This window comes from Opisthorchis viverrini, assembly GCF_000715545.1.
Source record: "Opisthorchis viverrini unplaced genomic scaffold opera_v5_41, whole genome shotgun sequence".
NCBI lineage: Eukaryota > Metazoa > Platyhelminthes > Trematoda > Opisthorchiida > Opisthorchiidae > Opisthorchis > Opisthorchis viverrini.
Window position 1 is genome coordinate 1908207 of NW_008751697.1, and position 11926 is coordinate 1920132.

The 11926-nt window shown below is 41.5% G+C and overlaps 1 protein-coding gene across 1 annotated transcript in view; it reads right to left on the reverse strand.

Annotated features, from left to right (window-relative positions):
* The window catches only part of T265_03049 (hypothetical protein), a gene marked incomplete at both ends in the record, with an annotated part of 67955 nt that extends 63314 nt beyond the window's left edge, over positions 1-4641 (reverse strand). The window contains one exon of the mRNA XM_009167438.1: positions 4341-4641. Within this exon, the coding sequence (XP_009165702.1) occupies positions 4341-4641 (301 nt within the window). The remainder of the gene's footprint in view (positions 1-4340) is intronic.
* Between the last annotated feature and the right edge of the window lie 7285 nt (positions 4642-11926).

The window sequence follows — 11926 nt, forward strand, 5'->3', positions numbered from 1 at the left end:
ATATATATTATATATATATATAAAATCCTACATTCTTCGGTTGCCCAAAAACCATTCATGGACGTGGCTCGATTTGAAAAATACACATTTACGAACACAGTTCTACCTTGTAGTAATGCTACAGAAGCCAGATAAATCAACACTTGGTATCCTCTAGTTCTCAGTAGCTGTCTTTTGTCGCTGTTTTGAAGAACATCTCCATCGTTTAGGTCGATTTTTTGCCCTTATTTAAGGCTTGCTCTCCCAAACAAGATTTAATCCTTCGGCCCTTGAGACAAGCTTCGATGATGAGTTTTGGATTTTCCTACTGGGGTAAAAGCATGTTTAAGTGCTATATTCTGATGGTTGAATAGCATAGACCGCCGTCTGTCGATAAAAATTTCAAGAAATTCTCATTAAACAGCTGCAGATAGCACACAAGATCTTTCAAAGAAGCATTTTGAAGAGAACCACGAAAAGCCCCCATTCTTCTCTAGATGAAGATTTGGTAAAACTTGCAGATTTTTTCCTCGTTGGAGTAATACCATATTTGCAAGATAGCAGTGCTGCGTAACAGAAAGTTTTGTGATTTACAGAGGAGTGTTCTATTCGTAATGCACTACCCATAAGGTTGATGAAGCTTCTTCGACAGCCCACGACCTGTTTCGCCCTTCTTGGGACTCATCAGGTAGGCGCGGTCCCCGAGTTTCCGTCAACCATATGTTCTACTGGAAACCAAATTGCACGAAATTAGCGAAATGCACTCATCTGCAAACAAATCTGGTTTTTCGAGAGGGTGACCTGGAACCCAGCTGAATCTCTTTCGTGACGTTTCCAGGGTGCCTTATGAGTAGTATATTACAAAGGTAGATCCATCACGATATCTCGAAGATCATAGTAACTGAAACATGAGGCGGCCTGGTGCAGCACTTTCAGCTGCCTGGAGACATCAAAAACTAGAGATTTAGCTGGGTTCCAGGTGAGTCACTTGCGAAACCATTTTTTTGGCAAGTGAGATTTTTCACTAAGAATGTTCCATCCTTAAGGCTATAGCGAAATTCCGCACTAAATTTATTCTGATCATTCCTACCACTGAGGACCGTACCCTTCATCTGTTGCGCGTCCCTTGTTAGTCCAAATTTTTCGGAGGTTCTCACGGGTGAATAGCTAGAGTGCATTGGGCTATGTCTATGGAACTGCATCGGCTGGATTGGCTGCTTTTTCTGTGGATATTGGCCGGTGTACTTTGGGTACTCCAACCAACGATAATCTCGGCTGCTGATTTTCATGGGATTTTAATCCCTAAATTTTCCTTCGTGGTTACTAATCTGCAAAACTTTGCCTAGCAACTATCATACCGTCAGTCACGATTGCTCTTTGCATATCATTTCATTGAAGTTGTTTCGCTTCATCCCTGTGAAGACTCGTTTCACACATTCCCCATCATCCCAGTCAGTAATGCGTAGCAAATCAACTGCTACTCTGTTCGATCGAGTATTTTAGAAGTTCACAAGCATGGCAGACTACAGCTTGAAGGTGACCGAACCTGGTGAATTTGGTAGAAGCATGTGTTAAATCCATGCTGTTATGCAATGCGAATCTTTGGTGGAGAGGATATATAGTCCATGGTGATCAATGCAGTTGTACTTCAAAGCGAGATACAGCCAACTGGGTAAATAATTCAATTAGTCGACAAACATTTGGCGTGACAAATAGTGCACGCAAGTTTCTGGCCTTCATGCCCGTTCCGCAAATTACGAAAATTGGTGCATGCATTAAGTCACCTTCGTTTAGGAAACAACAGCACTCCGCGAGATGCACGCACTTGCATTCAGGTTTTTTCTTAAAATGGATACAAACCGCGATCCCATCTGAATCGCTTGTCCACGAAATTTTTCAATGCCAAGGCAGTGGCCATAGATAGATAGATAGATAGATAGATAATAGATAGATAGATAGATAGATAGATAGATAGATAGATAGATAGATAGATAGATAGATAGATAGATAGATAGATAGATAGGTTAGATGATAGATAGATAGATAGATAGATAGATAGATAGATAGATAGATAGATAGATAGATAGATAGATAGATAGATAGATAGATAGATAGATAGATAGATAGATAGATAGATAGATAGATAGATAGATAGATAGATAGATAGATAGATAGATAGATAGATAGATAGATAGATAGATAGATAGATAGATAGATAGATAGATAGATAGATAGATAGATAGATAGATAGATAGATAGATAGATAGATAGATAGATAGATAGATAGATAGATAGATAGATAGATAGATAGATAGATAGATAGATAGATAGATAGATAGATAGATAGATAGATAGATAGATAGATAGATAGATAGATAGATAGATAGATAGATAGATAGATAGATAGATAGATAGATAGATAGATAGATAGATAGATAGATAGATAGATAGATAGATAGATAGATAGATAGATAGATAGATAGATAGATAGATAGATAGATAGATAGATAGATAGATAGATAGATAGATAGATAGATAGATAGATAGATAGATAGATAGATAGATAGATAGATAGATAGATAGATAGATAGATAGATAGATAGATAGATAGATAGATAGATAGATAGATAGATAGATAGATAGATAGATAGATAGATAGATAGATAGATAGATAGATAGATAGATAGATAGATAGATAGATAGATAGATAGATAGATAGATAGATAGATAGATAGATAGATAGATAGATAGATAGATAGATAGATAGATAGATAGATAGATAGATAGATAGATAGATAGATAGATAGATAGATAGATAGATAGATAGATAGATAGATAGATAGATAGATAGATAGATAAATAAATAAATAAATAAATAAATAAATAAATAAATAGATGGATAGATGGATAGATAGATAGTTAGATAAATAGGTAAGAAATTTTCCCCACGGTGTAGTCAGTAAATGGATTGGTGTGGATAGATGTTCACAATGATTTCCTACCGATCTAGTATTTATGAGAATTTATCTACGTTTTCGACACAATTTTCTTTTTTTTCACCTGGTTATGAACCTGGCGACGAATAAAAATTAATGTGCATACCACATACCCGTTACTGTAGTTAGTTACACCAATAACAAAACATACCCTTTGCGCAAACCACCACACATGCGTGCAGCCTAATAGTAGACTATCAAGACGTCGTAAATATTCTTCTATTGACCTTCGATTGTTCCGGGGGACAAGCAGGCACATGGACCCACGTGCAGTAAGCATACACTATGAACGGCCGAGATTGGAATGTTGTTGTTGAGCACTTTCATTTTGTCAGAGTTCACTGTCAGCTGCCCACACCATATAAGAATTTTAAGTCATGATGTGAATATAATCAGCTTTAGTTATCAGACTGGGACGACGACTGTGTTCAGCATATGTGCTCATGATCTCAGAAGAATTCTCTAACTCTGCATACGCTCACGTAAACCAACCACCCACAGAATCGGTCACCATGCGATTCCGAGTGAATTGTGCAGTTTTAACTAAGTGTATCAGCATTAGCTTCTAATCAGAACGATATTCCGCGGAGTAGGTTTTTTCTATCCTCAAAACATACAAAAATCATGATTCAATCGACCGATAATTTCGCGATAGTCCCGGATCAGTTAGAGTTAACTTTTTTAGAGTACCAAGTCGTCGGAGCCAGGGGAAGGAAATATGTCGGAAATGTAGCTCCATATCTGTCAGGTTTCATCCAGAAATCGTCGATATATCCGATGAACTCCAGAACTTCAATAAGCGATGTAACAGTGTAAATCCATGCTGTGCATCTGTCTCATTTAACCGAGACCCGTGTAAAAGAAAACTGCGTGATATACTATTCTTCATTAGAGGATTATATCATGCAGTGCCAGATGTCACGGTAGTTTGGCTAATAACCAATCAAGTTATTCAAATCCAAAACATGATCCTTACGGGCAAATGAACAACGATATCGAGAGAATTTCAGTGGGGTACTATTATTTCACCCAAGTCTATCAGTGGCGAAATTGTGACATTTGATACAGACGGACCTAGAACATGCTGCTGGAAAATAAGAATTCAGAAACGGGGTAGTTGATGGATAGCGTTACATAAACTACACCTACTTCACAAAGACCAGGGTAATCCCAGCGTTAAAATCTCAAGTCCCTCTGAAAACATGTATTCTTCCTTTGTCTGTTTAAGACTGTGCCATTTGAAATCATCAACAACAGTAGTTTAGTAATTGTCGTGTCCAGTTTGAACGAACTTTTGATATTATTCACTTGTCCATGGTAAAATAAATGTCCGATGGTTGAAATAGCTGAATTGCTATCACTTACAGGGGCCTTGTTTCGTTCTGTCTGGCCCATCAAACTTAAGACATGGCCATATGCTTGTTCCTTGAGCAGGGCAATCTGGTCGCAGAAGTTTCAGTATAAGCCGCGGTGGAGTGGGAGTGCGTTGTGATTGAAAGTACGAAGGTGTGATTAGGAGTGGAACTTCCAACCTGAACACGCTTCCACTCACCCAAACTGGTGATGAAATGTTTGTAGCCACCAACTTAAGATACCAATATTCTTTTCGATTGCGAACACGTGTGACATGATGAAACTTGTGCGGGCGTTTCATGTCTGCTTTCATTTCTTCAAATATCATATTCACCCTAACCGCGGGTGGAAGGATAGATACAATTGGATGTGATGCCTACTTCTGTGGGTGTTTTGGTTGGCAACAACTACATCTTACTTGCTTGTCACAACCATCTTGGTTGTGCTACCTGAGTGTGGCATTCACAGTCCCTTGGATATGTCTGGTTTTAATATCCTTCTACGGCAAATGGAGGAAAATATCTCTTTTGTGCAATTTGCTCTGTCTGAACTGAAAGAAGGACTTCTTATGGTAGTTGTTCATTCTCGGTCCTCGTGATGATCTGTAGTTCTAGCTCCTGTTTATCCAGTGAGCAGATTTTCCTGGCTCTGTGAAATAACGTTCACACTAGTCAACTATGTGCGTGTCCTGTCGGACAGAAGTTGCGAAAGCTTAAGCACGGTTCTGTCCGTGTATGTTTACTGTGAATTGAGTGATTCATTGTTCCATCAGGCTGTCTACTGACCAAAACATCCAGAAAAGTCACAGAACTGTTTGTTTCAAATCCGAGTGAAGACTTGGGTGGAATGAGTTCAGAAAAGCAAGTATTGCCTTTAACTGTTTGCATACCGCTATCAAGAGCAAAAATCTTGGTGCAAACGACCAACATAGTAGGACAATTCAATCGTGTACTGATGGTGGAAACTGATGAAAACATAATTTTATGATCTTAATGAGACCACAAGAAATACATAAAGATATATAAGTAAAGATACCTAGGTCACAGTTCCAAGGGTAAAATCAAACAGTATGTCAAATTAAGATGGTCGCATAAAATTTGTACGACTTGCACAATGGCATTGATTTAAAAATGGCTCCAACACACTGACTGTCCATTGGGGTCCAAAACAAATCTAGAAACTCAGAAAGCAGTCTGTTATCCTTAGAAGCCAAGCGGACCGTCTGTAAGTGTAGTAGAAAGTCATCGAACGCCACCTGGTGAGTCCAAAAAGGGGTGAAAAGTGTAAAGTGCTACTGCAAGACTGGGTGGGCTCGAACGCTAGCTTGCGGATAAACCGATTGAGGTAGTAGACAAATTCGTTTACCTGGGCAGCTGTATCAGTTCCGGCGGTCTCGTGAAAGATTATACTTACATCCGGATTGGGAAGGCCAGAGCAGCTTTTGCGAACCTACGTCACCTGTGGCGTAGGCGTGACATCAGCTTCTCTGTCAAGAGTCGTGTTTATAATGCTACGGTGCGCTCCATATTACTATATGGATCAGAAACCTGGCCGCTGCGCTCTGAGGGCGTCAAAAGACTTTCTGTGTTTGACCGTCGATGTATTCGGAGAATTGCCCGAATTTGGTGGGAACACCGGATCAGCAATTCTGAAATACGTCGAATGGTATTCGGGAGAAATAACTCACTCACGATAGATGAACTGATCACACTGCATAGGTTGCGCTGGCTTGGTCACGAGCTGCGTATGCCAGTCGATCGAATTCCTCAAAGGGCTCTTTTCGCACGACTACGTGAAAGGTGAAAGAGAGCCAGAGGCGGTCAAACAATGACTTGGCAGCGAAGTATGAAAGTCATTACCAGCAAACAGCTGCGCTGGTCACTGCCCTCTTCCTGGATGGGGACCCCGAGACAAGCCACATCAATGGCAGGAGACATTGTCAGACATGGTCCAGTCGTGCCACCAATGGCGCTCGTGCATTCAAGCTATTGCCTTCAATGCATAGCTCCTTAACCAAACAACCCACCCCCACACTTCACAGTCCAATGAGAGTGCTGGATTTATGCATAATTTATTAGCTTCCGCTCGCAATGCGCAGCTAAAAACCCCAATTCCAAAAATCATTGGTGAACGAAAATGCGGCAGCTAGAACTACTGCACCACGAAAACGAGGTCTCCAAAGCTGAAAATGATGATGATGATGATGACGATTATCAAGATGATGATGATGATGAGGAGGAGGAGGAGGAGGAGGATAATCATGATAATGAAGATGATGATGATGACGATGATGATAATGATGGTGATGATGGATGTGTGGATGATGAGGATCATGAGGATGATGAAGATGATGAGGATGATGAGGATGATGAAGATGATGAGGATGATGAGGATGATGAAGATGATGAGGATGATGAGGATGATGAAGATGATGAGGATGATGAGGATGATGAAGATGATGAGGATGATGAGGATGATGAAGATGATGAGGATGATGAGGATGATGAAGATGATGAGGATGATGAGGATGATGAAGATGATGAGGATGATGAGGATGATGAGGATAATGCGGATAATGGGGACGATAATGAGGAGGATGAGGATGATGAGGATGTTGAGTGTGAATAGAATGATGAGGATGATGAGGATGAAGAGGACGATGAGGCTGAGGATGATGTGGATGATGAAGACGATGATGTCGATGACGAGGATGATGACGTTGAAGGGGATGATGAAGTTGACGAGCATCATGAGGATGATGTGGATAATGATGATGATGAGGAGAAGGATGATGACTATGATGGTGATGATGGTGATGATGATGATGATGATGATGCAGATGACCATAACGATGATGAGGATGATGAGGAAGAGGAGGATGATGGGGATTGTCAGGATGATGAGGACGAAGAGGATGATGAAGATGATGAGGATGATGAGGATGATAATGATAATGATAATGATGGTGAGGATGACGACGAGGATGATGACGACGAGGATAATGATGATGATGGTGACGATGATGATGATGATGAAGATGATGGTGATCGCGATGCAGATGATGAGGATGATGATGATGATGATGTTCATCTGCATGATGAGGATGAGGATGACGATTAGGATGAAGATGATGATGTTCCTGAGGATGATAAGGATGATGAGCATAACTATGTTCATGTGGATGATGAGGATGATGAGAATGATGAACACGTTAAGTATGATGAGGATGATGAGCAGGATGGGAATGATTAAGATGATGGGAATGGGGAAGATGACGATGATGAATATGAGGATGATGAGGATGAGGATGATGAGGAGGATGAAGATGACGAGGATGATGATGATGATGATGATGAAGATGATGATGATGATGATGATGATGATGATGATTACGATGATGATTAAGATGACGAGGAAGATGATGATGGTGACGTTGATGAGGATGAAGAGAAAAGTCGTGAGGATATTCATGTGGATGATCAGGATAACGAAGTGGATGAGGATGATGAGGATGATGACGATAATAAGCATAATGAAGAGGAGGATGAGGATGATGCGGAGGTTGAGTATGAAGAGGATGGTGAGGATGATCAAGGTACATCGAGGTAAATCAAGGTTATATTGGTCTAAAAAGCATGTTGCTTTACAATGACCAAAGGATATTGGTGTGTGTGTATGTATACAGATAAACGGAATATGACATATATGTTCTATTTTTTGTAATCTGCATGTCAAATGTTGATGAGGGAAGTTGGGTAAGATCTTATGTATTCGTCAAGCGAATGTTTGAAAGTCTCGAGGTTACCACAATCCACAACAGATGTTGGTAGTTTGTTCCACGTGAGGGATACGCGGACTGAAAAAAAGTAGCGCCGACAGTTAATGCGGGAACATGGAATGTCAACGGCCAATGGATTCCGTCGGGTCTGTCGGGCCAAATTAACTGTGAACAAATGTTTTAAAGGGTGATTAGGGGTGTTTATTATCTTGAACATCAGGATGAGGTCTCCTCGTATACGCCGATAAGTTAAATCAAACAAATCCAGTTTACGTAGCCTTTCACTGTAGGGAACGTTTCGGAGGCCAATGACCAGCTTGGTCGCGCGGTGGTAGATACACTCTAGCAGTTGTGTATCCTTTTGCAGCCATGGAGACCAGGCTTGGATCGCGTATTCCACTGTCGGCCGGAGATATGTGTTCATGATAATAGGGAGAATTTCAGGCGTAAAACGATAAAATATTCTCCTAAGCATCCCGAGCAGTGCCGAGGTCTTGCGATATACTGATAGACAGTGTTTACTCGGCTTCAGGTTGCTAGAAATCCAGACGCCGAGGTCTTTTTCCTCAGCCACCCATTCCAGTTCATTGGAACCCAGTTTGTATGGGAGGTGGTAGCTCTTCCCCAGATTTATGAGTTTGCATTTCTGGAAATTCAGCGGCAGCCGGTTTTGGATGGACCATTCGTCGATTCTTTGCAGATCTTGCTGTAGCGCATCACAATCAGCCTTTCCATGAATTTCAGACCAGATTTTTATGTCATCAGCAAAAAGTACGGTTTTGCACTGCAGAAGTTTCGGCAGGTCATTCATGTATACCAGGAACAAAATTGGACCAAGAACCGAACCCTGAGGGACACCACTTGTGGCGGCAATTTTATCGAAAAACGCTCCATCGACACGAACTTGGACCGAACAGTCACTCAAATAGTCTTTCAGCCAGCTCAACAGATTTCCCGTCACGCCATACATTTCAAGTTTCCGAAGAAGGATACTGTGATCGACTCGATCAAAGGCTTTGGATATATCCAAGTAACAGGCATGTACAGTAACTCCCGCATCCACTGCTCGTGTCCAGTCATCGAGTGTCACCAGAAGATTGGATAAACAAGAACGATTCTGTCGAAATCCGTGTTGTTTATCGCTCAACAAGGAGTGAATTTCAAGGTGCGATTTCAGGGCTTCTGCTATAATTCGTTCAATTAATTTTGATATTACTGGGCGAAGAGTGACAGGTCTGTAGTTAGATGCACACGTTCTGATACCTCCTTTGAATATGGGGGCTATTATCCCGCATTTCCAATCCTCTGGTACCAACCCTTCTTCCAGAGAACTAGCGAAAAGTTTAGCCAAAGGATAGCTAAGTGGTTCAGCGCAGTGGCGCAGAAGCAGAAGCAGTGTAACGCCATCCCCACCAGGTGAAGTGTGTACCTGTAAGCCGCGAAGGTGTTTGACAATGTTAGCCCGATCAATATGCACGTCCGATAAAGTTTCGTCCGTTAGTACCTCCACAGTTTGTAGATGATGAGGAAGATGATGATGGTGACGTTGATGAGGATGAAGAGAAAAGTCGTGAGGATATTCATGTGGATGATCAGGATAACGAAGTGGATGAGGATGATGAGGATGATGACGATAATAAGCATAATGAAGAGGAGGATGAGGATGATGCGGAGGTTGAGTATGAAGAGGATGGTGAGGATGATCAAGGTACATCGAGGTAAATCAAGGTTATATTGGTAATAAGCATAAGAGGAGGATGAGGATGATGCGGAGGTTGAGTATGAAGAGGATGGTGAGGATGATCAAGGTACATCAAGGTAAATCAAGGAAGGTTTGGTCTAAAAAGCATGTTGCTTTACAATGACCAAAGGATATTGGTGTGTGTGTATGTATACAGATAAACGGAATATGACATATATGTTCTATTGTTTGTAATCTGCATGTCAAATGTTGATGAGGGAAGTTGGGTAAGATCTTATGTATTCGTCAAGCGAATGTTTGAAAGTCTCGAGGTTACCACAATCCACAACAGATGTTGGTAGTTTGTTCCACGTGAGGGATACGCGGACTGAAAAAAAGTAGCGCCGACAGTTAATGCGGGAACATGGAATGTCAACGGCCAATGGATTCCGTCGGGTCTGTCGGGCCAAATTAACTGTGAACAAATGTTTTAAAGGGTGATTAGGGGTGTTTATTATCTTGAACATCAGGATGAGGTCTCCTCGTATACGCCGATAAGTTAAATCAAACAAATCCAGTTTACGTAGCCTTTCACTGTAGGGAACGTTTCGGAGGCCAATGACCAGCTTGGTCGCGCGGTGGTAGATACACTCTAGCAGTTGTGTATCCTTTTGCAGCCATGGAGACCAGGCTTGGATCGCGTATTCCACTGTCGGCCGGAGATATGTGTTCATGATAATAGGGAGAATTTCAGGCGTAAAACGATAAAATATTCTCCTAAGCATCCCGAACAGTGCCGAGGTCTTGCGATATACTGATAGACAGTGTTTACTCGGCTTCAGGTTGCTAGAAATCCAGACGCCGAGGTCTTTTTCCTCAGCCACCCATTCCAGTTCATTGGAACCCAGTTTGTATGGGAGGTGGTAGCTCTTCCCCAGATTTATGAGTTTGCATTTCTGGAAATTCAGCGGCAGCCGGTTTTGGATGGACCATTCGTCGATTCTTTGCAGATCTTGCTGTAGCGCATCACAATCAGCCTTTCCATGAATTTCAGACCAGATTTTTATGTCATCAGCAAAAAGTACGGTTTTGCACTGCAGAAGTTTCGGCAGGTCATTCATGTATACCAGGAACAAAATTGGACCAAGAACCGAACCCTGAGGGACACCACTTGTGGCGGCAATTTTATCGAAAAACGCTCCATCGACACGAACTTGGACCGAACAGTCACTCAAATAGTCTTTCAGCCAGCTCAACAGATTTCCCGTCACGCCATACATTTCAAGTTTCCGAAGAAGGATACTGTGATCGACTCGATCAAAGGCTTTGGATATATCCAAGTAACAGGCATGTACAGTAACTCCCGCATCCACTGCTCGTGTCCAGTCATCGAGTGTCACCAGAAGATTGGATAAACAAGAACGATTCTGTCGAAATCCGTGTTGTTTATCGCTCAACAAGGAGTGAATTTCAAGGTGCGATTTCAGGGCTTCTGCTATAATTCGTTCAATTAATTTTGATATTACTGGGCGAAGAGTGACAGGTCTGTAGTTAGATGCACACGTTCTGATACCTCCTTTGAATATGGGGGCTATTATCCCGCATTTCCAATCCTCTGGTACCAACCCTTCTTCCAGAGAACTAGCGAAAAGTTTAGCCAAAGGATAGCTAAGTGGTTCAGCGCAGTGGCGCAGAAGCAGAAGCAGTGTAACGCCATCCCCACCAGGTGAAGTGTGTACCTGTAAGCCGCGAAGGTGTTTGACAATGTTAGCCCGATCAATATGCACGTCCGATAAAGTTTCGTCCGTTAGTACCTCCACAGTTTGTATAGGAGCGCGGGTATCTTCAGGAGAAAACACGGAAGCATAAAATGTGGCAAGGGCATTAGCTGTTTCAAACGCATTTGCAGTCATTCCCGATTCTGTCTTTATGGCAGATATACCTGGTTTAACTTTAGCCTGCGCATTCACGAATTGATACAATAGTTTGGGGTTTTTCTCCATCCTAGTCATCAATTGAATGGGATAAATATAACCTAGTTAGACTTCATCTGTAAAATATACGGAGAACATTGACTGCCGTATTAGAATATATATATATATATATATATATTGGATTTTTCTTGTTTGGTGGGAATCG